This window comes from Caenorhabditis briggsae, assembly GCF_000004555.2.
Source record: "Caenorhabditis briggsae complete genome, chrIII, whole genome shotgun sequence".
Classification (NCBI taxonomy): Eukaryota; Metazoa; Nematoda; class Chromadorea; order Rhabditida; family Rhabditidae; genus Caenorhabditis; species Caenorhabditis briggsae.
The window spans coordinates 6,964,580-6,991,925 of NC_013490.2; the positions used below are offsets into that span (position 1 = coordinate 6,964,580).

General features: G+C 38.5%; 5 protein-coding genes across 5 annotated transcripts; 3 read left to right on the forward strand and 2 right to left on the reverse strand.

The window, feature by feature from the left end:
* Positions 1-2,978: 2,978 nt before the first annotated feature.
* CBG18043 lies at positions 2,979-7,564 on the forward strand (the record flags this gene model as incomplete). Its single annotated transcript, XM_045243951.1, is given in 12 exon segments — positions 2,979-3,092; positions 3,278-3,434; positions 4,172-4,287; positions 5,035-5,451; positions 5,492-5,626; positions 5,673-5,935; positions 5,991-6,113; positions 6,158-6,359; positions 6,370-6,858; positions 6,901-7,201; positions 7,248-7,418; positions 7,461-7,564. The coding sequence occupies 12 exon segments, from the start codon at positions 2,979-2,981 to the stop codon at positions 7,562-7,564; spliced, it is 2,592 nt and encodes an 863-aa protein (XP_045096373.1).
* A 7,089-nt stretch (positions 7,565-14,653) lies between these two features.
* Cbr-pan-1 lies at positions 14,654-17,129 on the forward strand (the record flags this gene model as incomplete). Its single annotated transcript, XM_002642055.1, has 7 exons — positions 14,654-14,776; positions 14,823-14,881; positions 14,986-15,109; positions 15,487-15,830; positions 15,884-16,104; positions 16,152-16,918; positions 16,971-17,129. 7 exons carry the CDS (start codon positions 14,654-14,656, stop codon positions 17,127-17,129), a joined length of 1,797 nt encoding a protein of 598 aa, XP_002642101.1.
* Positions 17,130-17,710: 581 nt separating this feature from the next.
* CBG18041 lies at positions 17,711-19,361 on the reverse strand (the record flags this gene model as incomplete). Its single annotated transcript, XM_002642054.1, has 8 exons — positions 17,711-17,801; positions 17,849-17,954; positions 18,006-18,218; positions 18,267-18,598; positions 18,642-18,868; positions 18,912-19,034; positions 19,082-19,216; positions 19,260-19,361. The coding sequence occupies 8 exons, from the start codon at positions 19,359-19,361 to the stop codon at positions 17,711-17,713; spliced, it is 1,329 nt and encodes a 442-aa protein (XP_002642100.1).
* A 508-nt stretch (positions 19,362-19,869) lies between these two features.
* Cbr-idhg-1 lies at positions 19,870-21,548 on the forward strand (the record flags this gene model as incomplete). Its single annotated transcript, XM_002642053.1, has 8 exons — positions 19,870-19,995; positions 20,046-20,258; positions 20,305-20,433; positions 20,479-20,583; positions 20,626-20,838; positions 21,053-21,196; positions 21,244-21,432; positions 21,477-21,548. 8 exons carry the CDS (start codon positions 19,870-19,872, stop codon positions 21,546-21,548), a joined length of 1,191 nt encoding a protein of 396 aa, XP_002642099.1.
* Positions 21,549-22,460: 912 nt separating this feature from the next.
* Positions 22,461-27,229, reverse strand: Cbr-sel-5 (the record flags this gene model as incomplete). The annotated part of the gene is given in 18 exon segments (XM_045243952.1): positions 22,461-22,552; positions 22,601-23,035; positions 23,407-23,497; positions 23,542-23,850; positions 23,895-24,008; positions 24,053-24,208; positions 24,255-24,355; positions 24,790-24,915; positions 25,033-25,247; positions 25,296-25,579; positions 25,635-25,922; positions 25,965-26,074; positions 26,116-26,268; positions 26,314-26,649; positions 26,700-26,835; positions 26,850-26,971; positions 27,017-27,076; positions 27,121-27,229. 18 exon segments carry the CDS (start codon positions 27,227-27,229, stop codon positions 22,461-22,463), a joined length of 3,237 nt encoding a protein of 1,078 aa, XP_045096372.1.
* Positions 27,230-27,346: the final 117 nt, after the last annotated feature.

Consider the following 27,346-nt stretch of genomic DNA (forward strand, 5'->3'; position numbering starts at 1 on the left):
CCATACGGCGAAACCGTGCCAGGGTTGCAAATTAGGCTCCGCCCCCGACTCCGCCCATTTTTCCTACCAGATGGTGTGCTCTTATCCTCCAGACTACGGTGCGCATGAGGTACGCAAACATCGACACGTAAAGATGCACACAATCTATTTTTTGTTATTTTTTTGCTTTTTTCATAGTTTTTCGATGCAATTTCTCCGATTTTTGTTCCCGATTCATAATATACTTTTATTTGTTCCTGCAAAAATTCTGTTTTTTAATCATTAAACTTTAGGTTTTTATTCTTATAATGTGATATAGGACTTTTTAGGAGATTTCTTCATTTCTTTGCTTCTTTATGGAGGTAAAAACCCTATTATTTAACCTAGCTGAATAGCCTCATTGGACAGCTTGCTTTCATACATTCACTTCTTTCTGAAATTGGGGTTTTTGGGGCATTATAATCGTTTCAAAGCTGTCAACATTGGCCTTTGTTCTTAGTCGTCGGAGAGGATAGAAGTAATAGAGAACACACAAACAGGCATGTTTATATCCAAACAGAAATTTTACATTCGATTGACAATCTCTTTTTCTGTCTCTCTGCCTTTGAGCGCCTCACGTCAGAGACGTCAGGGTCGTGGCGCCCATCTCGAGACATAGACGTCCTCCGCGTACACACACTTGCCTTTCTGTTTCTCTTCTTCTCTCATGTGCCACAACTATCGTCGTCCCCGCGTCCCGGTCTCCTTTTTTTTCTGCCTGTGTGAAGAACGTCGCTCCGAATATTATTGATTCGCTGGCCATTCAGCGCCGTCGTTGTCGGAATCTCTGCAGCATAGAGCGAAAACTAGACTAGCCCTTCTAATTGACTTGGACCCAAATATGATGGTTGAAAAGTAATATTGTTCCTTCAGTTGTTTATAAAAGTTGAACAGTGATGTTACAGCCTGTGTGTGTTTTCCCTTAAATTGTATCAAAATTTGGGTTCAAAATAGTATTGCGTGCAAATATAAGTAGTTCTTATGATAGCATAACAAAGGATTAACACTCGTAGCTCTGGTAATCGGTTTCTAACCAGTTTCGGGCAATTTTCCAACCAGATTCGGAAAGTTTTTATTTTCCGACCAGATCCGGTGATTTCTAACCAGATCTAGCCATTTCTGCTCCGGAATTTTCCCGAATCTGGTTGGAAACCGATTACCAGAGTAGACATCTCTTCTCAGAAGTCGTCTCATTGGAAACGTTAGGTTAGGTCCGAATCCTCTTAAGGAGTACGGTATCGTGTGTTTTGCTTCCAATGAGCTCGAATGTCCGACCACATAGTTTCTCGGGACAGTTTTAAAGATTAGCCATAGACCTGTAGTTTTTCAGATTGCTCTTATTGCTTTTATATGATTTTCCTTCCTGAAAGATAATAATTTTCTTTGATTGAGACCATTCTTTTGCTAGTTTTTCTTAAACAAATGTTTCGAAACAATAGAAATCATTCATTTCGTGAATAACTCGATCCACCCCTACATTCTTCTTAACCATTTTTTTCAACTTAACCTTCCTTTCTTCTCATGAACCCTTTGCTTCGCAAAGTATGTGCTCTACGTCAGTTGTCAACTTCTATCTGTCGGTCAATTTTCAATTTCTGCAGAACATTCAATGTTCTTTTGAAAACTATATGCTCTAAAAAAAGATCCGATGTTATACCTGTATATGAAAGTGTTTGCAATAACGTCTGTAGTAATATTTCGGACGTTTTTACTCACTTAATTCTCCTACTCTAACCTTGAACGCCTTCGTTGTACATGCGACGACAGTTTTTTGCTACTTTTTTATCCCTGTCCTTACCATTCATCGTTTCGGAAACTAATAACTCTTCATACAAATTCGATTTCGTGGGGCTGCTTCGAATGATATCAATATTTCCAAGTTTATTGTTTTCTTAAGATTTACAGGGGACTCCCTGAGAGGAGACTGCACAAATCGGCAAAAACGGATTACTGAGCTCATTTTTGCTGAAATCGCGTGCGCAGGCTGCAAAAGTGGGCGGGATTTATCTTGTGATTTTGTGTTTTAAATCGGCAACACTTCCACTTTTCTCAAGTTATGGATCGTCTGAGTTCCAGTGAATAGTTAGACCAAGACTTCATGATTTTCCCACGATAGGGAGTTTTGGGTTTATACTATGCAGTATCGTAACAAAAATCCTAAAGCAACATCACATTGTGATTCTTTCGTTAGATGTTCATGTTTCGTTCTATCTTATCTCTGCGGGTAAGACAAACGCCGTTTCATAGTAGTTCGTTATCAGTAGTCCGTTTTCATTGATTTTCGTAGCGTTTCGCATCGAAATAATGATTGGAAATCTTTTTGCTACAACATAATATATTATGTCCTAATCAATGTTATCTTTCTATAAATTGTTGGGATTTCAATGGTTTTGGAAGTCGTACGTATAATCTTAATGAAATCGGATTTAATCTGACTACGTAGTTCTAATCTTACCTATGTAATGGCGCGTTCAAAGTTGATTTCCAGGAGTAATTTCCTGGAAAAACGCTGTCCAAAGCTGGCATTGTTTTCCAGAGGCCTCCGCTTCGAGACCCGCCGTAAATCGACATGAATCAACGGGAAGAACACAGTCAAAACGTGTGATACAGTAGTTTACTGTTACTGTAAATCTGTAAAACAATCACAGCTTTGGACAGCGTTTTTCCAGGAAATTACTCATGGAAATCAACTTTGAACGCGGCATAAGAGAACAACACTGGATTCCAGTTGGAGATTAAGTTATACTGCGAATATGAGAAGAAATACGTAGGACGATTTACAGTTTCCTACTTTTAGCTGAATCGTTAGTTGATGATTTTCGAATTCTCTCCTCTTATCTGATTCTCATGCTCAACTTTTTTCTCGTTTTTTCTGTACTTAAATTTTCAGGTAGTTTCGTTTCCAATTTTCCCTCACATATATTCACATTGATTACATCGTCCACTATAGTTTTTGAATCATGGAATACTTTAATACGGGAGGAGGCGGATCTGGAAATGGTACAACTGATCCATATGCAGTAATTCCACAACAGTTCGGAACTGGTGCGCAACAACCACCACAACAGACTGTGGTACGTATTCCTTACTAAATACAAAATGTGTTTTGACGATGTTCATTACACTTTCAATGTTAAAGATAGTGAATGATAGTTTTTCATTTCTGGCCCTTCCGGGAAACCAAAATGAGTATACATCATATTAAATGAAAACAAAGATTTATACTGAACCGAATAATTTGTTTTGCCAGTATTTTCAGTACCCCGAATATCCACAAGAAGGTGTTGTGGATTATGATTCTTATCAGCAGCAGCAGTATAGAGCAGCCCAAGCTTCTCAACAGTCTCCATCGATCTATTACCACAATCAATTAAATCAAGGAAGCTACTTTCCGATTCACTCAGCATCTGATCATGGTGATTACTCGGTTTCTCGTTCGTTTTTGGGGGAAGACGCAGCATTGCATGTGAAAAGAAGTTACCGATCAATTAAGTATAACCGAAAAATTAAAATTCCATCCATGACTTGTAGATGGCTGAAAGTATTGAAAGGAATTGTGTGATTAGTTCTTACAGACTATAAGTTATAGGTATTTAAAGCTAAAAGAAAACATTTCGAATTGTTATTCGGTTTTCAAAAAAAAAACCGAACCGTGGAAGAGAAACGCCGATGGCCGTAGTCGACGGTCCCACAACGAAAACTACCGTAACCTAACTTTTTTTTCCGGATTTACTATCGAAAAAACAAATGAAAAAGCACAAAATGTAGTTGTCGTTGTGCTACCTTCGGCCACGGACACCGGTGTTTCTCTTCCAAAGCTCTGATTTTTTGGACCAGAATGATACAGAAACAAACTTCTATGTTTCTATATCCGTTTTATTTCTGTTACAGAATTTTAAAGAAGAAAGTAGTTCAACAGTATTTAAGTGGTGTCATCTAGAGACAATATTTGTTACAAACCAAGGAAGAGGCTACTGAAAAGTTCTTTAGCTAACTGGCTTATGGGCGTAATAGTTTAAAAATGAGCCTTCGAAATGAGCATTCTGTTAATAAGTTCGTATTTCCTACATGGTAATCTAGTGTCTTCCCCCACCGCATAACAAATTGCTGTCACCTATTATTCTTAACCGTTCCTGGTGAGATTATCTTACAGATTTTCTTGGGCCACAGCAACCGTCAGCTGGTGCAACTTCAAGCAGTGGACAGCAGACTTCTGCGCCGTATCAAAGTAGAACTGGAGCAAACAAAGAATTCATGATTCAACACCAGGTGAGAATATAGAAATAAAATTCGTGAAAATTTTTAGGTTCCAGTACTGCGTATGTGTGAGAGAGAAGTGGAATAGACTGTGAATTCATGTATCTATGTTAATTGTACGCAAATTCAAATTTGGTATGCAAATACCGTTGTACTATTATTCTATTCGCATATTTTTCAGTCTTTTCTGCCCGGGACGACGTATCCATTCTTCGCACATTTTTTACTAACTGAAAATATTACTTTTATGATATAAAGTGTGCGCTTCTCGTAAATCGACACCAACCTCTTCTCCTTCATATTCCTCCTCGTCGTCCCGCTTCTTCATCGTTCTCCTCCTTTCACCCTCGCACGTCTTCTTCCTCTGCATTCTTTCTCGTTTCGCCCGCTCTCCATACACCGCACAGAATTTTGTGTGCTCTTCCGTCTCCTCCACTTCCAACGCCTGCACTCCGTTCGAAAATTGCTTCTCCGTCACTCTAGCCTCAAACCGAGATTCTTGTCGCGATTATCAACTGCGCCTGCTTGGGTTGCTATAGAGTTTGCCTTGGTGATATAATTTTACTCTTCCAATCTCTTTGAAATGTTGTCAAAGCGTGGTAAAAGACCTGTGAGTTTGCTTATCTTTTTGATTATACGACAAAGAGTATGGCTTCGAGATCAATGAAAAGTGTCTAAAACCTCTCTGTCTTTTGTGATATAGTGTACTTACCCTGGGCTCAGTAATTGTAATCCTAGTAATTTTCCTTGTCTCATAAGCCTTTGTTTGAAAACTCACTATCTAGTAAATACTTTAAGCAACGCCGTGGAAATCAGTCTGGACCTCAACAAGGCCAGCAAGCCCAACAGAGTGCCCAACCACAACAGCAAAACCAGCCAGTACGTCAACAGAATCAACAGCAGCAAACCAATCAGCAGTCTCATTTCATGCACCAACAAATGCAAGCCGTCGCACAGCAACAACAGGCTCAACAAATGCACCAACGTATTCACGGGGCTGCTATCACCCCACAACAGTTTATGGTACCACCACCAGCCATGATTCAATCGCAACAAATGCAACAAGTTCAGCAGCAACAAGCACATCAAATACACCAAATGCAGCTTCACCAGCAACAGCAACAACAGCAGCAGCAACAACATCCACGGATGATGCCACAGCAACAATCTCAACAGGTAAGCAATTATTGAAACTCTTCAAATTTCACTTATTCAGGGTTTCCATGCCATTCAATCCAATCATCAACAAAATGCAGGACACCATCATCAGCAACATCATCAAAATCAGCATCAACATCAGCACAATCAAAATCATCCGGGCCAACAAAACATTCCACAAAATAGATTTATGGTATTTTCACCAACATAAGATCTCTAGTATACAAAATCTATTTAAGTTGAGAGATTGGCCGATTCGATGTGTCGTGGAAGGCAAATATCAGCAAGTGATTATGGGAGAACACGGTGCCACAATCAGGGACATTGCTCAGTCTTGCCATTGTCGTGTAGACTTCATTCATCTCTCCAAAAAAGAAAGGATGGTTCTTGGCAATTCTGATCGGATATTAACCATTCACGGTTACGCTGAGCAAGCTTCAAAAGCTGTGGCTCGTATTTTAGATGTTATTCAGACGGAAGCTATCAAAGATGATGCCATGGTGTAAGTTTCGAGCCTTTGGTAAAATCCACAGTCATCTATAAAATTAATCCTGCAGTGGTGCTGATGTAGTTCTCCGTTTACGAGCACACAATCAACTCTGTGGACGTCTTATCGGAAAAGGCGGAACTTCGATCAAGGATATCATGCAAAAGACGGGAACCAATATCACCGTTTCCAAGTATGTTATTAAAAGAACAATGGATTTTAGTGATCTCATTGTAGGCACGTTGATCCACCAGGAGGCTATCAATCGCTCCGCCAGGACGAGATGCTCGGCCTTTCTGAGAGAACAATCGTCATTCGAGGTCCATCAATTGAAGCTGTTGTGCAGGCAGAGTCACTTATTTCAGCGAAACTCAAAAAGTGTTACGAATCTGATTCGCATATGAGGGTAAGTTACCGAATCGTAAACACTTCCTTAAACGTATAATCAGAATCAGGGTATGCCGATGGCACCGATGATGATGCCACCAATTCCACCACAGGTAGCTGGAATGATCCCAGGAGCTCCACAATTGTTCCCTACACCGGCTGGAGTGGTGCAAATCCAACACTTCCCTCGTCCACCACATCAGCAATTGACTCAAAACAACGCTTTCCTCGCATCAGGTGTTCTTCAAATCGCTCCGGGCGTCACAAATCTTCGTCATGTTCGAATGTGGGTACCGGACAACATGATAGGAGCGCTTATCGGCGCGAAAGGTAAAAATATCAAAATGATTATTCGCGATACTGGTGCGGCTGTGAAAATCGAGGCTCCGGAAGAGAAAGTTCAACGAGAAGCAGTAGAAGCGGAGAAGAAGAAAAAGAAATCTGAAGATGCCGACACCGAGGAACGCGATGGAGCTGCTTCTGGCGATCACCCACAAGAGTTTCTGGATGATAATGGTACAGTTACATCTTCAGATGCTATTGAGGAGAAGGTATTGTTTTGTAACAAAAAAATCGATATGTGTTCTTTTTAGCCAAAGCCGATCAATGAACGCATGGTCACCATTACTGGCGACGATTACCAACTGCTCAAGGCTCAGTCTTTTGTTTTCACTAAAATCTCTGAAACGACTGCATCCCAGCCAGTGAACACTGTCGATGGAGGTCCATACAATGTGAAATTGCGTACAGAAGTTTGTGTTCCGACAAAGATAATTGGCAGAATTATCGGTAAAGGAGGACAGAATGTTCGCGAACTGCAAAGAATTACTGGCGCTTGTGTCAAGATCCCAGAGGAGGAACGCAACGGTGGATCCTCGTTCACAAATGACGATGGTCGGTTGACGATTCGAAATTATGAAAACTGAAATTGTTTTGGCAGGTTTTGTGGAAGAGATGACTTTGATTCGCATAACAGGAACTATGAGTTCAACACACAACGTGCAATTCCGTCTTGCTCATCTTATCAGCGAATACTATCGAGCCGGAGAGACTCGTCCAAAATCGTCAGAGCACAAAGGAGCACGACCTCAGTCTGGGTCAGGAAAAGAAGGTAAATGAAAAAATATATATTTGTTTAATTTATGAATTTAAGGGGGCGGGCTTGACAACATGGATCAATTGGGACAAGTTCCACCAATAGCGACTAATCGGTCTTCTCCGAAATCTAGATCAACATCGAAATCCAAGTCACCATAGAGATTTTCTAACATCCAATACTTCATCATCACTTGTGTTTTCATATTGTTTATTCTTTTGAATTTTCTCTGAACTTCCACCCCGATGTCCCCATCCTTTCCCATCATCAAAAGCATTTTCTCGTCGTCCTTTCCCTGCAATTTCTCTAGAATTAAGTTGAACCCATTTCGCTAAAACGTCCCATACATTTCTTCCCCCCATACATATCCCTTTGGGGAGTTCTCCCCTCAAAACCTGGAAAAAGTCTTCCAATCCTGTTCCCTCTGTTTTCCTAGGAAATTTTCCTGTTCGTCCCAATTTTCCCTTCGACGGGTGCGTACTGTATTCTCGGTCTCTTCGACGGGATTCATATACAGCTAGACACTAAAAGATGATCAAAATGCGTTTAGAAATAGATTATGCTTCTGGCTAGGAATCATGTGCTAAGTGTTTTTCTTTGTCTCAACTCCACTTCACAATTTGATTTTCTAGTTATGTAAGGCTTTTCGTATAATTCAAATTGTTTTCTCAATTTTCTGATGCCTTGTCCCGTCGGTGCCACCACAAAGCCACCATCTACAGTTACGTTCTGGTCTTACAGATCGAAACTCACTGTTCTTCCTTGAAAATTTGGTAATCTGTCCCTTTCCCCTTCCCAGAGTTTTTTAGTAATAATCAAATCCTTTTTGCGAATGAATCCTAAAAATATAATTTATTTTTTTGTTTATTTTGTGAATTTAAGAGACAAACAATATAGTGGACAAACGCTTCGAAGTTGATCGCCATCTGAAGAAAAGAATCGAAGTATGAACTTTCGAAAATCGAAGCAGTCTAATAGCTAGAGGACGGATGAAGAGCGGCCCACACTCCGGCAATTGACCGTAAACACTCTAAGAGAACGCCACCAAAACCGTCCGCTTTGAGCCCATGTATCTTATTTCCTGTAAAAGATATCAGAAAACTGTTAACTGACAAAATGTTGCTGATATTATGATGAACATTTTCCTAGTTGACCAGTTTTACACATCTGAGACCTAAAATGAGATATATGGTATCAAAGTTGAATGTTTAGGTGGCGTTCTATTAGAGTGTTTGCAAATCTATTGTTACCATATAAGAAGCCTGGTTTGAAACATAAATTGGCTCTATATTCATCATATTTTGTGTTCTGCTTCGAATCCATATATCTCATTTCCTGTAAAAGATATCAAAAAGTGATCAACTGACAAAATGTTTTTGTTTTCATGATAAAAATTTTGTCAGTTGATCACCTTTTGATATCTATCACAGAAAATGAGATATATGGGCTTAAAGTTGACGGTCTGGTGAGAGGGCGTTCTATGAGAGTGTTTATGGTATCTCATGTAGGTGTTTTTCTAATAAACATCTGCAGGTCTAAAAACTAATTAAGACTATTTGAAACAAAGATAGTCAGTTTTCACATCAGGCATTCAATAGCTATTGATTTTGTAGCTATTTATCATTTCACTTTACATCCGGTTTACTAATTGGGAATATTCTAAAACTTGACTGAAAGATTATAATATTTTTTTTGTAAATGAAAAGACTCGCAGTCTGACTTCGATTGAATCGTTCTGAATATAAAAGAAACCTGATCAATAGCTATATATTTTCAATAAACTTTTTGAACTCAAAGAAATGAAGCAAGTTTTGCATTTTATTGGCACCCGAAGTTATACTCAGGTAATTCTGGGTAGTTTTGGGGCCTACTCGGAGACGAGTGGGAGTTACCCGTGAAGTTTGGGCGTTACCCAAACAAAACGGGAGTTACCCAGGCTATTCGGGAGTTAGTAAGTGGGGATTTCCCTGCCGACTGGATTGTGGGGAACGGGGAGTAGATGGGGGCTAAATGGGGAGCGCCAACAGGGTATATATAATCTCCATTTTTTAGCGAACTCAGCGAAAATCCAGACAGGATGCTGATCGACTTTTGATCACTTCTCCATCTTCAATTCTAGCTCCATCTCTTCATTTTTAGTGATTGTTTGTATTTTTTCTTATGCTCTTTATTCTGTTATTCATCTAAAGTAGTCTATTGTGAATGAGTGTTTTGCATTTCTTTGTAATTAATAAATTTGGTTTTGAAAAGCCTATGTCGTTTGAATATCGGGTGCAAAATGGGGGAGAAATGGGGCTGATGTGGGGCCTACAGTGCGTTGCAAGTTCTTACGTCCACCCATGTTTAGGGTTATAACTTGAGAGCTGTTAGAGGTATCGGTCTAATTTTTTGAAAATCGGATTCGGGACAACAAATTAAATCTAGTGGACAATTTTTGTAATAAAGTCTTTAAAACTACCCGAATTATCTGGCAAAGTCTGAAAATATGCCTTTTGCAACCGTTGCAAGTTTATACGTCCACTCCAAAAATCAGTTGATCACGACCTCCAGCGAAGACGGTCTCCAATTTTGATTCTGTGCAACTAAAATCACTATAAAAAGTTGTTTTCATTACGCGTTTCTCTTTCTTTAAGTTTGTATCATGTCATGGGATCTTTTACCGATTGATGCTGGAAAAGCTTCAATCGGGGCAGTTGGAGCAGCTGGATGGACCAAAAAAGCTATCAGAAAGCAACTAAATCATTCACACTCTCATATCGACTTTTTTCTCTTCCGAAAATTAACGAAAAAAACAGGATCAGCTCAAATTCTGCCCTCGATCCCAACCCTCTACCAGTACTGTCGTTTTAGACTCTTTGTAGTCGTGTAATGGTACATACCAGAAGCTGAAACTTGAAGTCATCAAGTGGACGGGTTAGAGATGGCTCAAAGATAATCCAGGCATCAAGAGAGCAATCATGGTCCCAGCTTCGACACCTATCGACGATCACAAAATACGTAGTCTCAACTTCTTTCAAAAGTGCATCGGATCCAACTGGGGGAAGGCGTTAAAGCTTAACATGATCTACCAAAATAACCTTAGCATGAATGTTTTTCATTCTAAAAAAGTATCTGAAAAAATATCACCGTTTATACCACTAACATTTTATTAGTTGACAAATTTCGAGTATCTTTTATAGGAACCGAGATAATTGCCCAATAAATAAAACAACAGATGGTGCGCCTTCGGCGCTGTTCAACATAGTTTTTACTCGTTCCTCCTTAGTTTTTCACTTATTTAATGGGTTACGTAAATAAATCTACTTTCAATTTCCCAGCTTTTAAAACTTTTCACACGTTACGCAATAAACCTTTAAAGCAATATTAGGTCACGCCCCCTACCTCTGTCCACGTTGAAAAAATTCCACGTATTGAAAAAAAAAACAGTCCTCTGGGGAATCCCACTTTTTGAATTAGTTGAAAACTGTCTCCTCGGAGACAGGGGTTTTGTGTTGATGTTTTCCCCCAGTGAAAAGCCATTTTCCCTTTCATGTACTGAGAATCTACGTGGCGAAAGGGATCAACAGACGAAAGTCTGGCTAATCAGTACACTTATGAAACTGGAATATCTATATTTGAAATTATTTTCTCAGTAAATACTTTCCAGAATCCATTCAGAATTGCTCATAGATTACGTACAATTGTCCACTAGATTTAATTTGATGTCCCGAATCCGATTTTCAAAAAGTTAGGCCAGTACCTTTAACAGCTCTCAAGTTATGACCCTAAACATGGGTGGGCGTAAGAACCTGCAACGCACTGTATATGGGGCTTTCCACCGCGCACAGCCGACTGCCCAAACGGGAGTTACCTCAGTACTTTTGTTTAGTAGACATGGTATTTTTTCAGTCGCATTCGACGAAGTCTATTATATTTTTTAGACCTTCCAAGATTGTCATTTTCCACTAAATATACCGAAAACTTGTAATAGAATAGACCACACACAGTCATGTTTGAGCTCGATTGTTTTAATTTCTATGCAAGACATCAAAAATATGTCAATTGACAAAAAACTTCTGGAACTGTGATAAACATTTTATTAGTGGACAACTGTTTTGCATCTTTGACAGGAACTGAGATAAATAGACTCAACGTTAAAAGTTAAGGTCCCTTCTATTACAGGTTTTACGGTAGGTAGACTTCTGGCCGGGATTCCTGTACTTCAGTTTTCTCTATATCTGGGAAAATGTTTGTCGACTTTCCGCCAACGGTGCGTCTGCGGTCATCTACTAACGGTTTTTCAACTGAGCGGCCCTTCAGCAGCCGGCCTGCTGCTCGATTCCGAAAGTGAGACACAACATAACAATAGAAGAGGATTTCAGAGCTGAGTAAATTTACTGCCAACAAAGAGTATAGTTCTCTTTGACATTCACTGTTACAGTGCTCGTTAAACTTTTATGAAAATATGCCTGTTATCACGATCAAGTACGCAGATATCTAGATGTCTTAGTCTTCAGGCTACCATAAAAATTAAACAGAACGAGACACTATTGTATTATTAACTATCTCGTCACAGAGCTTAAAGGTATTTTAAAGTTCTTCATTAGATAATTTTTTGATAAATCAACTTTAAAAGATGGTTAAAATTTTAAAGAGTTTAAAAGACTTTGAAATATAGCTTTAATTCTTTAGTAACAACTTCAGAACAAGCTTTTGGAGATTCTGGTCAGAACTTATCCAAAAACGGTTGTATAGCGGGCCATAGTCAGACTTTTGGTCGGAAGTTGATAGTTGAATTTCTACTAGGCCGGAACTATATCAGGAGTTATTCGGTTTGGTTGGCTTTAGTAACGGTCTCATTCTGAATCTCTCCAACATCCAACCAGAAGTTGCTGACGAAGCCCAGGTATTACCCATATTTCAAGTTTTTCAGATGACGTCACCTGCCATTTTATAATGTACACTCTATCGGTGCGGAACAGATGAATGCCGCGCGGAAGATGTGTTTTTTATACCAATCATTTTCTCGAAGAAACTCAGACACATAAAAATGACCTCGTCCTTCAAACAAACGGAAATAGTGTTGAGGAGAAGGGAACTCAGACAAGCCGTCTTGCCTGACACCGCCTTGCACCGACTCTGCGTCTCTTTGCCGTTTCCTGTTTTCTGACCATCTCTCGCATCTCTTCTCCTTCTTTTTTCTCGCTCGAATCACCGACTGCGCAGTGTCTACGTGGGTGCCCAGCTTTCTTTTTTTCCTGTTTTTTTTTGTTTTTTTTTTCAAAATTGTTCGATTAATGCATCTAAATCTTTTATTTTTCACCTGGGCTCTGAAATCAGATCATCATAAGATCTTCCTAACTTGTTTACTTTTTCTTCTGGTTTTATAGATTCTACAAAAACTGAATTATCCTTCACTTTCGAAAAAAATTCCAAGTTTTCATATTTCTTAACCTTCACCCCTTACAATTGTTGACTTTAAATTTTAGATAGGAACATTGTTTCTGATGAAACTATCTTATTTTTCCCATTTGTGCTCTCTCAGCAGTTTTCCTTTTCCTTCTTATCTGAAACTTATTTTCAAAAACTAATCACTAGTTTGTTGGTGGTTTTGGAAATAAATTTTTCTCATGGTGCCTATATTATTGTTCAATTTCAAGTATACAGATATTGGGAAGGAATATTACCCACAAGATCAATTACCAAATCAATTTTTTATTTTTGATGATCGTTCTATTTCGGTCTAAGAAAAACAGTAGTTAAAGTAAATCACCGGCAACTTGAATCATGATTTTTAATTATTTCTAGGTTCCGGTAGTTTTCGTAACTTTGGCCAGGACCACTGGAATTTTTCTTCTTCAACACACCTTTAATAGATGGTCACCCTAACTTCAAACTTTGAGCCAATTTTTCTCTGTTTCTGTGAAAGATATCGAAAAACTATCAACTAATAAATTGCTTATCATAATATCAGAAATGTTTTGTCAGTTGACACATTTTCGATATCTTGCATAGGAATGAAGACAATTGAGATCAAACTTGACAGTGTGGGGGGCCCTTCTATTATCGCTTTTACAGTATGTTTAGTTGAAAATGACCAACTTTGAAGTTTGAAAATATAATAGATTTTGTTGAATGAGACTTAAAATGTTAGGGACTTTTTAAGACAAAGTATTACATAGAAAGTTCATTTGTCTTTTGTTCAATAATGAGAAGGACAGCATAAGTAAAATTTTTTAAAAGATACTGTGTAATTGTTGACAAAACTTCGGATTGGGTAATGCAATTATCACTCTTTGATTTGATTACAATTACCGTAAATGTTCTTTTTTACACTATATGATCTCGTTTCCTTTGAGTGATATTCAAAAGCTGTCAACTGATAAAATATTTGTCATAATATCACCATCACTTTTCTAGTTTGCAGATATTTAACAACTCTTGCAGAAACTTAGATATTGAGCTCAAAGTGCAAGTGACGTTCTGTTATGTCAATTAGTTGAGCTTCCAAGTAGCTGCAACAATAATTTTTGAGTAAAATTTGTTGTTTAATGTTGCACTTCCAGAACCTTCTCTTTATAAGTGCAACCTCTTTTCCTTAACCTTGACCCTATTCAGATGTCTAATCTTTCCCTTCCCATCTCTATTTCTTTTTTCCATCGGCTGGCACTGGCGACCATGATAAACCACCTTGACACCGTTTTCTTTTCACTCTCCTAATTTGATGAGCTATATCGAAAAAAGAACTTATGTTCATCCCTTCCTCTTCTTCTTCTTTTCCTTCTTCTTCCCCATATTTCGCCGCCGCTCCATCCCTTCCGCCTATTGCTGACTGCTGCTGCAGCTGTGTTTGAGAGAGAATGTGTGCCTGTCCGCCAGCGCCAGCACCCCCTGGTACCCTTGTTACCCCTCGTATTCTCTTCTTTTCCTATACTATTCCACGTGTTTCTATGTCTTCTTCGGCTGTTTGAGGCAAGGGCGCGAGTCGTTTGTTTGGGAGGGAGGGCACTGAGCGCCGAGGAAGATTTTAGATTTTTACGTAAAATTTTGAAATGCTCAACGCCGTTCGCTTTTCCGAACATTTGGGTTGAAACTCACTTCCTTTTTTCCTTGTACTCTCTTCTCAAAATACTGACATTCAACCTTTTTCTTTTGAATCTTTCTTCTTTATTTAGCTTTTAAAATGTTCTTATTTTATGCTAATAACTTATATTTCCAGAAAAGTTAAATAAGAGTTCGATCTCAAAACGACTGCCCATTTTTCATCCAAAATGCGAAGTCTTCTGAACTTCGTTCTCCTCCTCCTACTAATCAGGATATCAGTATCTGAACACAAGAAAACTTGTGAAGAGATTGAAGAAGGATTCACGAAGGAAGTGAATGCCCGCCAACAGGTAAACCATCATCTTTTTTCTGAAATTAATATTTTTCTTGTTTCAGCAAGTTTGCACATGTGCAGAAAATGGAATTTTCAGCACAGTCAATGGTTTCACTATTGAGTAAGTTCTTTTTTCAAAAATATAACTCATATAACTTTTTTTAAATATAACTTATAAATATAACTTTATAAAAATTTAACTTTTTTAATATGGAATTTTTCCAGATGCGAATCGGCCTCTCTTGAAACAATTACTGCAAATCTTGTCTCATTGAATGGAACACCTATTGGACGTTTGACAGTCCGAGACTCTTCATTCAATGTCCTCCCAGCTTCTATGTTCGATAGTGTAAGTTTTGGAACAAAAAAGGATCCAACGTGGGATAAATCAGATCTGGTCTCTGATACTTGATAAACTTATGAAAATCTTTTAAAATCTTTTTGGATGTTGTTAGAAAGTGTTGTTTTTAAGACTCTTCAAATGATTTGTGATTTCTGTTGTGTAAATACTCGAATAGAACTTTCAACTTCAAGCCAATTTATCTAAGTTTCTGTTGAAGATATCAAAAAGTCATCTAACAAAATTTTTTTGATATTATAAGCATTTGTTAGATTACCGCCTTTTGATATCTGTTACAGAAAATGAGATATATGAGTTCAAAGTTGACAGTGTTAGCGATAATTGTTTTTTTTTAATTCTGCTATTTTCCATTAATTTTTTTGCAGGTCTCAATCAAACAAGTGAAATTCGAAGAATGTAAACTTTCTGGACTTGGTCCAAAATCATTCACTGGGCTTGGAGACTCGGTTGAATACATTTCTCTTCGTGAAAATGTTCTTCCAAAAATCAGTAAAGGAGCTTTCAATGGACTCACTAGCCTGAAAACACTTGACATGGCAAGCAACGCCATCGAAGAAATCGAGGCAGGAGCATTTGAAGGGCTCAAATCAGCAGAACATCTGATTCTCAACGAAAACAAATTGACTCAACTAACACCAAAAATATTCGTTGGACTGAAAGGATTAAAGCGATTGACGATTGAGAATTGTGAACTCGAAACACTTCAAAAGTGAGTTGAATAGAATAGAAATAAGGAAATGATTCCAAAATCACAATTTTCAGAGGAGCATTCCAAGGTCTGGATAGTCTTGAAGAGCTGATACTGTCCAATAATCAAATCAGAGACGTTGATTGGTCCGTTTTCACTCCACTCAAAAATATCCGAGTTCTAGATTTGGGATCTAACAACATCTCAAATGTCGAATTGAAATCTTTTGCAAAACTTGAAAAGCTGGTTCTCAATAACAATTCCATCGATACTATGAAATCTATCAAGCTGAAAGGTAAGTGTTCTGCAAATGAATTTCTATCAATTCCAAATTGATTTCAGATCTCCCAGCCCTCGTTGTTGCTCTATTCGACCGTAATAAGATTCAATCAATCAATGATATGGATATGTTTGGATTAACTAGATCTGATCGCATTCAAACAATGTCCCTTGCATGGAACAATTTAAGTCAAATCAGTGCAAAAGCATTTCAACACACACCTAATCTGATCAACCTTCTTCTTCAAAACAATCAAATCGAGGAACTTTCAAGCAACTCCACTACTCTTGTCCGTACACCGTTCCTAGCCATTCTCAAGAAGTTGATCACTCTCCAGCTTTCATCAAACAATCTCTCGATTATTCGTTCTGATGAACTTCCAAAGTCTTTGATCTACCTGGCTCTCGACCAAAACGTCCTCACAAAAATCGAGGCTCGTGCTCTTGAAGGAATGACTCTCAAGCGGCTTTACTTGAACAAAAACAAGATGCGTTACTTGTATCGTGGAGCTTTCGATTCATTTGAACCAACTTCAATGGAAGCTATTGATCTCTCATCGAATGCATGGCTTTGCTCTTGCAATGATCCAAAAGAATGGCTGCCACGTTGGCTATCAGAAGCCGAGGAAGCCGATGTTTCCGAGGGACCACTTGGATGTCTTGCCATTCCAGAATGCGGACAAGAGGAAGATCCAAACAAATTCCATAATGAAAAGGAAGAAGTCGTGAGATCTGGATGGATTACTGTAGCTGCTACAGTTTTGACTATCATCACCATCATCATCATGATCATCATTGCAATGCTTTACTTCAAGGATTATAAGTATCAGGTACGTTCCTTTCATAATAAAAATTTGAAGAATTCATTTCGCTACTTTTCAGTTCCCTCTTCGCGGACGTCGTTCAGATTCGGATCTTCACAAACTCATTGAAAATGATCCATTGAATTTGCCATCTGATTCGATTCTTGTTGTTCCGGCAATGCCGAAACGGAATCCACCAGGGCCTAAGAAAACAGTACGATTCGATGAGACCTCATAATGGTTTCTGGTTTAAAAGACTATTCATATAATCAAAAAACTAAACTGGATAATTTTACGCTTTCCCGGTTATATACCTCATTTCAATTGTTTTTGTTCCCCCTTCTGTAAATAGAATTCATCTGGATTCAGTGCATCTTCTCTGTCCCTTCTCTTTCTTTTCTCCCTCCACCTCGATACGTGTTCTCTTCCTTCTTTTCTATTTCAGAAATCTCTTTTTTTTTTGTTCTTACCCTTCTTCACACCCCGAAACTATATCAGGTATTCTCCACTGATCTTTTTGAATCGCCCATCGAAATTTCGATTCATTTTTTTTCGAAACTTTCAAACATGTATCTAGGCGCCGACTGTGCGCAAATTGTCAATCTGTTCCCAACTTTTAATAATATTGTTTTTTTTTCTGATCCGAGTCTGACATAATAAAACCGTTTTCTTAATCATATCAAATGGTTCATTTACAAGAAAAAAGAAAGAAGACCAGAAAGGGAAATGCGGAGGCATGTAAATCACACGAACTTGTTACAAGTTCTTTTTCTAGATTCAAAATCTACATGATACAATCAAGACTATTCAGTTAGAAATCTATAAAAATTTGGATACATTTTCATTTATCTTCATTTGTTTTCTTTCAGTGTATGCGGCACTATTCTCATGAACCATGTCCAGGTCGTATCTGAAATTTCGGCAATAAAAACATTGAAAAGCTTTAATAAAACTAACCGATAATTCACCATGATGCCAAAACTATTATTGATTCCACGATGACTCGTATCACCATTCCAATTCATTCGATACAGTTCAGCGCCATTACGAATATGGAAGTTCGCTGGAAATCAATTTGAATTGCGGAGATATTCGATAGTCTAAATACACTGACCAACAGAATTCAAAGCCATTCCATTCCTTTTTGCTTTACATAGATAATGGGCACATGCATACATTAGAATGTGTTTAATTGCATTTAGCTGCTCTTTTTTAGTCTTTTCGTTGCTTATCACTTTCAATAAAGTTTCAGTTGATTCCGTTTCGGTCATCTTTCTACCAGATAGCTCTGACATCCATTCTACCACTTTTTCATTCATTATCGACGCTGAAAATAAGTATACTGTTTCTTCGTCTGTCAATTAGACACACTCACGATATTCTGAATTTCCTTTCAAATTCCTAATAAGCCAAGGCCTAAACCCAGGAATTGGTGATAGGGTTGAATGAGTTGTCACTGAGGGAACGTCTTTTTGAAGTTGTGTGGCGACTTTTTTGATTAACATGTTTCCCAAATCAATTCCAGAAAGACCAGCTTGAGTAGAAGTGATAGAATAGTAGATAGAAGTCGTCTGATCTTCTTCCTTCCCAGTCGGATCCCCTCTTTTGGTGATCTCTTGAACACTATCGGCTATTTCACTAACTAATGCAACATGAACCATTACGAGTGGGTTGCGCGGAAGAGCTTCGTGAGAGAAGTAGAAACATCTGAAATTTATCATATTCAAAACATCGATTGGCTGCCAAAAACCTTCTCAACGGTCCGAGGCGTTTTCGAAAATCGGATAGTCCTCTCACGGGGTGCACTGCTTCATACTCGGCTACCTTTTGGAGAATATCTCCAGGAGAAGACCACGTCAGTCTTTCCAGTTTTAAGTTACCAAGACAAAACCATGAGGTGAGAACTTCTCGAGTCGCTAGTTCAATATGTCGAAGATATGAGGTAGTTGTTTTGTCCGTTTCCCGTTTCAACAATGCCTGAACAAAGTGATAAATTATCAGCAGTTTTTATGTTTCTTACCAAAATGTTCGCTCTCATTTCACAGACTTGAGCAACTCCTCCTGACAAATTTCCGATACCTTTTATCAGATTGACATAAGTAGCTGTTGCTGCTGTTCTGACTTCTGGATACATTTGGTCGTTCTGAAATATAAGTCTTTAACTTGTAGGTAATCGTTTTCCAGGATTACCTTCAAATACAGAGAGATGGCATGATTTAACGCTTCCTTATTGACTCCATAGTTCGTGACAAGATTCACGAATAAAGCCTTCCTAGTTTCTGGTGCAGTCTGGGCGTATAGTTTGGAGAATCGTTCACTGTAGGTCTGGGAATCTCCACCATTTTCAAAAACGTATACCATAACTCACCAGCAACTTATCTCCATTTGTTCGGTTGGTTAGTCCATCTAAAGAAGATAACAATGTAGAAGCATTCCGGAATGAGTAAAACAATGAATACTTTCGAAGCATCACATGAATCTAAAAACAAAACTAGGTATACAAACCATAATTCATGAACTCTAGACTGAAAAAAACGATTGAGATCAAATATTCTATAAGAAAATAAAGAAAAAAATTACAACTGAATCACCTGATAAACGGGAGAGATACACTAAAATCAACAAAACAGAAAGGAAACAACAAAAATCGTCGGCAAAAATCAATCAAACGCCAACTGCTTTGAGCATTCTCGTATTCCCCTGCCAGTTGGCCGGTATCAAGAAAGCCATTGAACGCTCAAATCAAAAGAAGAACGAAAACCAGAGAAATTGAAGATAAGAGAAGATGTGAACTGTTAAAAAGTGCAAAAATAGCAAAAATGGCAAATGCGCGCGGTGTTGTTGCGAAAATGCGTGCGGGGCGTTGCAAATCAATCGGTCGGCTCGTTCCGCCTGCTGTCTGTGCATTTTTGCATCTAAAAAAATGATGTTTCGGTTTTTTTTCTATTTTATGTTATTCATATTTTTAGGTAATCAAAATGTCGAGCAACGTTCTGGGTCAAACTCTTCGCTCGTCGAAGAATGCTGTTCAAAAGGCGTTCGTCGCGACTGCTCCGAGCTCGGACATGCTTCGTTTCCGTTCCCCAGTTCTTCAAACAAATACAGTAAATTGATTAAATAGAGGACGACTTATACAATAAAATACTGATTCTAGACTAAACTTGCTCGTTATGGAGGACGTCACAATGTAACCGTTCTGCCAGGGGATGGAATCGGACCAGAGATGATTCATCACGTTGAGAGAATCCTTACTACCGTTCAGGCTCCAATCGACTTTGAAGAGGTTAATCTGACATCAAAAGAAGATGCTTCTGAAGATCTTGCCGAAGCAATCACCGCGATTAAGAGAAACGGAGTTGCGCTCAAGGTTTTTACCTATTTACCATTATGTAATTTTTAATAGAAACATTTAGGGTAACATTGAAACCAAGTTTGACAATCCAAGTTTCGTCTCTCGCAACTTGGAACTTCGTCGCCAGCTCAACCTTTACGCGAACGTTCTTCACTGCTCCACCATTCCAACCGTTCCTAGCAGACATACTGTAAGATATCCCTGTATACTGTTAATATTTAATTTTCTGTTGCAGGGAATCGACATGGTCATCATTCGTGAAAACACGGAAGGAGAGTATTCCGGAAACGAACACGAGGCTGTTAATGCGCCTCATCCGCGCGTTGTCGAATCTTTGAAAGTAAAAAAAGTGTGTTCCATCCAATAATTATATTATATTCAGGTTGTGACTCGCGAAAAATCGGAACAGATCACTCGCTTCGCATTCCAATTTGCCAAAAAATACGGGAGAAAGAAGGTCACTGCTGTTCACAAAGCGAATATTCAGAAGTTAGGCGATGGACTTTTCTTGAAAGTGGCAACAGATATCGCCAAAAACGAATATCCGGAGATTGAATTCAATGCGATGATTGTCGATAACGCTTCAATGCAACTGGTATTTTTTTTTGAAATATAATATGCTTTTTGAGAGAAGAGCAAAAAAAGCGGAAAGAACCCCAGTATTGAATAGAAATTTTCCTATTCAACGTCAGAAAGCAAAAAAAAAAACGAAAACCTCGTTTTTTTCACTTCTGTGCTGGTTTGTGGTATGACACCTCAAATCAATCCTTAATACTTTTTCGAAGTTATCGTAATATCATCTTTTTCAGGTGTCTCGTCCACAACAGTTCGACGTTATGCTTATGCCAAATCTTTACGGAAACATTATCTCAAACATTGCCTGCGGACTCGTCGGTGGACCTGGTCTTGTGTCTGGAATGAACATCGGAGAAGACTACGCTGTTTTTGAGACAGTAAGATTTTCAAAGTGTAATAATGATAATGAGAACATTGATTACAGGGAACTCGTAATACTGGAACTACTCTCGCTGGAAAAGACATGGCCAATCCGACTGCTTTTATTCGTGCTTCGGTTGACATGCTCCGTTTCCTCGGACTTCAAATGCATGCTGACATTATTTCCGATTCGCTGTTCCGTACTCTTGTAGATAAAAGAATTCACACTGCTGATATTGGAGGCACCGCCAAGGTTAGCTAAAAAAATATTTTCCTGTAAAAACTTTAAAATTTCAGTCTTCGGAGCTGGTCCAGTCAGTGATTGAGTTCATCGAGAAGGAACTTGAAGATAGAAACTACCGTGTTTGAATTATCTTTCAATAAACAAAAAATACAACTTTTCCACATAGTGGCTAGCTTTACTTTTCTATTCTCCCCTCATCCCCTGTTCGATTAATCCATGATTGTAGGCATAATGCTCATTTCATTGTGCTCTCTCCGTTTGACCCGTTGACTGATGGTTACGCTGTTTTGATTCCGAAATCTTTTTCCGCCTGATGTCTCTTATCTCTCTCTGTCGACTTCTTTCCTGTACCTGAAAGCTCGTTGGTTTCTTAAAGTTTTTTTTGGTTTCTCTTTAGTACAATATGAATGAACATTTTGGTTTAGGAAATTTGATATTTTTAATGTTGGTACTAGAACTCTGTCAAATAATTACACTCTCAGTAATACACTTAGCCCGATTAATAAACACTTGAGCACATCTTATTTGGAAGGTAGGCGTAGCCAAAAGGCTACTGTATCCTTCCATCAACAGTCTTCATTCATTGTCGATCTACCTCGATCATGATTACCACTGTTTCATTGTATTCAGTCTCTAGTATTCCCAGTGCTCACTAGGCTTTCCCGTTTTGTTGAACTAATAGCAAATTTAAGTTCAATATACAGGATAGCCCCGTGAGTGGAAAGAAAGCATAACTTTGTATGTTGGGTTAGTTGAACTAAAATTTAGTAATCAAAGTTTGAATTAAGTTTATCAAAGTTGTTTGTGAAACTAACTTGCAAATCGGATGACAACTAAATATGCACAGAAGACGGGGAAACTTATGCTTATCACAACTAAGTTAAGTCTTAAAATGAAAAGACAACTATAAATGTACAAAATAACAAAAATGTTTGAGACTAATAAATAATACAGCGAATACACATGAAAGTGATACTAGAAGTTGACACAACAACCGACCTGATTGGAAATTACAATTTAAGACATACAATTAATATCTACATTTCATTAGTATCATCATGATCTTCGGGCTGGAAAGAAGTATTTACAAAAGATGCGTTCTTTCCGGTCATCGATGACTTCTTTTCTTCTGAAACCAGAATTTTTTACGAAATATTAGAATTGACCAAAAACTCACTGGACAACTTCTTTACAGCTGGAGGCATTGGTGAAGCAAACTGCAAATCGTTTGCAATAATGCTAGGATGTGACGATCGAAGACCAAACGTGCTCTTCTTCTTTTTCTTGGATAGTGTTGTGGACCCGTCTGTTGTCCACATTTCAGCTTCAGATCCATCTGTTTCGGGATCCGATGAACCCTTCTCTCGATATTCCTCCAATATTATTTTTTCCTTTTTTCCTTCCTTTTTCTCTTTCTTCTTTTCTTTTTTCAGATGCTTCTCGATTTTCTCCTTTTTCCGAGAGGTGACAGAAAATACAGCATTGTCTTCCGTTTTACATTCTGTAGTTTCCCCAAAAGAAACTATTTCAGTCTTTTTGATAGGTGGTGGTGGTTCAGAAGGTGCCCCTACCGAAATCAATGTTCCGATTTGCGGTTCTGTTAACGTTGAATCTGAAGAAAATACAGTATATTGTCGAATTAAAAAAAGTGGGACCTGGAAAATTTCGCGGGCGGCTTCCCGGTCAATTATCGAGGCCTTGTCCCAAAAAACAATACGGTAGTAAACGAAACTTATTCCTGTGAATTTAGTGAGATTTTCTGGACAAAATTTACGTTTCTTAGTATGAAAATGATCGCTAGCATCTCTAGAATCTGTTTTTCATCAAAAAACCGAACTTAATTGCGAAAGTAGCTCGAACGAGTCGAAACTATGAAATATTTGCCGGACTTTTTCGTAGATCAAAAAAGCTATGCCTTTCAAACTCTCAGGTCCCACTTTTTTTAATTCGACAATATGAAGTTACCCTGGACCAATTACTCACATTCCGAAACTCGCGCAGCTTCCAGGAAAGAAGTATTTGACAACGAGGGAATGATAGATACAGGTGCAGCCGTTGGTAGTTCAGGCTGAAACTAACGCGTTGAAAACTAAAATTACTAACGTTATTGTTACGAACCTTGAATCTACAGACGAGAGGTGTAACTTGTCTAGGTAAAGTAGCTGGAGCAAAAATATTATGGTTTTGAGAGGTCGGTCTTTCAAATACAGTATCCCTTCGATCCGTCCATCGATCTCCAAGATCCCAATCGTCATCAGCACTCGAATTCCTCTCAGGTGCCGCAGACAACATTAGCGGCGAAACCATTTTAGGGGTCATTTCATCGCGTAAAAATGGGTTTGTGATTGCGTTTTGAGTGAGTGGAGATGAGGTTCCAATGAAAAGTGGAAAACTGGCATTTGAAGAGAAGGAAGACATCAGTTCGTGCTAAAAAGGATCTAAAATATATAAGAACAAGTTCTGAAACTCACATCATCGTCATCCTCTAATCCGTCGTCTTCGAGCAATGGACGATTTCCTCCCTCCCCATCTTCACTTCCTACTGTATTTTGGGAGTCTTCATCGTGTGATGTATCGCCACCTCGCTGTAAATAAAAGGAAATTTGCAGTTGTGGATTCAAGGACCTACTCGACTATCATCGTCCTCTTCTTCCTCCGAATCGTCTCGATCTGTTTTCCCTCGGCTGTCACTACTTGCATCATCACCGACTCCGTCGATATTCTCATAGGAATATCTACGACGGTCATTCATTCGTTGTTCATCTATTTCGCTGTCATCCTCATTCTGGAACAGTAGAACTAGATGTTGTTCGGCTATTTTTATTCCTCACATTAGATTCCTTCTTTTTAATGTCAATTATTTCAATAGAATTCGCTCGATCCTCTTCATCACTGTCACTGATCAGTTTTTGTTCATCATCCTCGTCTGCAGCTGAAATTAAGAAGGAAATGTTCGATTTTTCAAGCTTCAAGTAGAACATGATAACAAACAACCACCGCCGCATTACTGACCACATTACTGACCATTTATATACATATTCACACAACATACGAAACATGCGAGAACCGAAAAAAAATTGAAAATATCCGATAAAGTACTATTCACAGGAACAACAGAAAAACAATTTGGGGAAAGAAGGGTTTTAAAGTCTAAGTAAATTGCACAGAAATCTAAGAGTGTTGAATAAAGCGGCTGCGAAAGGCTGTTCAATAGCAAGGATGGGCTTTCAATCTTCTATTACAAAACTGATTAACTATGGAAACCACGAGATGTGGTTCTTTGTGGGACTGGAGGAGGAGCGGGGCGAGTTAGTACGTGCCGTAATAGAGGGGATGGTGCCATGGAGGAAAAAGGAGGTGAACTACCTGGTGGTAGGGATACAGGTTGTGTCGATGACGATGTTGATACAGTCAACTGATCAAATGGAGCCGCTCCGAATGGATCACGTGAATCGATTGATGATGTATCGCTGTCCAGCTCGGCAGGAACTTCTACGAAACAAAATTGTCAGACAAAGTAAAAATTAATATTTTTGATCTCGATTACTTGATCGTAGAATCGATCAGGCCAGCCTTATAACAGCTAAGATTTTATGATTTTTTACTAACCTCGCCTACGGATTTCATCAAAAACCATTCCGAAGTGAGAATCATCCATTTTGAAACCACTTTCTGAACCATGTTTAAAATTGTTTGAAAAGGGTGCAGCCAAAAACGGATTCCATTCTGCCGAATCACTGACAGCTGAATGATTGGACATATCTTCAACACTGCGCACAACTTGTGTGCTGGATTTTGATATTATCTGCTGACTACTGTATGGCCTGTAAAATTGTTCATTGAGATCATTTGACAAAATTCAGGCCACCAACTTGAAGGCGCTTCGCGAAATCTGACTCGTATCACTGACGTTCCGTCTATGTTGTTGTTGAAAAATAATATTTGCTTCCTGTGGAATACGTCTCTTCCCATCAGTTTGTGCTCGATCTCTCGGCAAAGCAGGCTTGTCCAAATCAATAAAACCCAACTCGGCTGGTTTCACTAGTGGACATGATAGTGGGCCAGCGCTCTCCTGATTCCGTGTATTCAACTGATCTTCTCCCGAAAAAGATTGTCTGTGATGCACATCTGACGATTCATCCGTTTTTGAAGGAAACTGAAAATGATTCGTATTATTTATCAATGTTTGAACTAAGAACCAATATGTATACCTTTAAATTTGGAAGTACAACAGGAGGCACTGGGGAAATGCTTGGAACATTCGTAACAGCATTTGTCGCTTTGGGCCGAAGACGCGGAGCCACTGAAGTCTCCCCCGTTCCAGAAACAGAACTGGAAACAATAGGTATCGCACTGACAGGCTGCGATACCGTTTGGGGCAAGCCAGAGGAAAGTTGGGTTTCTGTACAACTGGGAGATGACTCTCTCTTGTTTCGAGGTTTGTTGCCATCCTTCATCAGTTGAACGCATTCTCTTATTGATAGAGTAGAGTCAGAAAACTAGAAAAGAAACTTTTTAAAAATATCTGGAAAATGTCTTACTTTTTTATTTTGTATCTCAACTGGCAAGTTTCTCCGACTTGCTTCGAAAACAAGTGAAGCTGTTTGATATATTGAAGGGCGCCGATTTATGTCAATATCGAGAAGCATGTCTGTAAAACGTTGTCAAAAATCGAAAATTTCGATTACTTACAAATTAAAGCTTTAGCTTCATCCGATATATTAGGTAGGGCTGGGAATTGATAATTCACCGATTGAATAGCCAGGGGCGATTCTTCGAAAGGAACGCAAAAGTAGCATAGTCGATACAGGAGAACTCCCAGAGCCCATATATCTCCTTTTAAACCTAAAATTGTTTCTTTTGATTTGATTATATGAAGTTATGAATTACCAAGAACTTGACCACTATAAAAATCAATCATTTCAGGGGATCTGTAACACATTGTTGTGTTCCTTTCTATTTCCGATTTCACATATTCCGCTCCGAACTTTTCTATGGACAAAACTTGAGTTGTAGCACTTCCAAAATCACACAGAATATAATTTGGTGATTTGTGTGAAGAAATCAAAACATTCTCTACTTTCAAATCTCGATGAATTATAGGCTGTGGACGGTGATGTATGAATGACACGGCTTCACATAGATCAGAGAAAATCGACAAAATTTCGGTGTTCGTTAGATATTGGTTTTGAGATATCCTTTCATTCATCAGTTGGAGGACGTTTCCTGCAAATCGTTTTACTTTTTTTGAAAAGTATTTAAAAAGAAAAAATTACTTTGATGATATTCTGTCAACAGCATACATTCCCATATTCCATTTCCGAGACAATTTACATAACTGTCTACAAACTCCACAATATTTTTTTGTCCTGCGCATTGCTTCTGAAATTTCGCAATTAATAAAAATACTAACTGAATAGACATACCAAAAAACTATGCTCTCTACAGCATGCGTCCAGTTGCTTTTGGTTTTCTTTCGTAAACTGTCTCTTCAGGGCGAATTTATTGTTTTTCCTATCACAAGCAATGTAGACGATAGCGAATCCTCCTGAAAAACTTTTTCAGAATGAACACTTTCTCTCAACTATGACACTACCTTCTGCAATCTGCTTTTCAATCGTCACCCGGGTATGATCAAGCTTCAATGTTACTCCTGAAGATTTAGTTTTTGTTGCATATCATAAGAACAAATCAAACCTTTGCATTTATTCTCACTCAATTGCTTCGGTTCCTTCTTCTTGCTCCCAGCTGGTTTCTCATCACTGAGAACGTGTGCTTTCCCGGAGCTGAAAAGCCCCAAAGGCATGGTTTTCCTGGCAACATTAATTACATAATTTATTAATTGTTTTTTGAGCACAAAAATGTGATTTTTTAACAAAGAAAATGTTTAATTTCTCAACATACATTAACAGGTTTTAAAAAT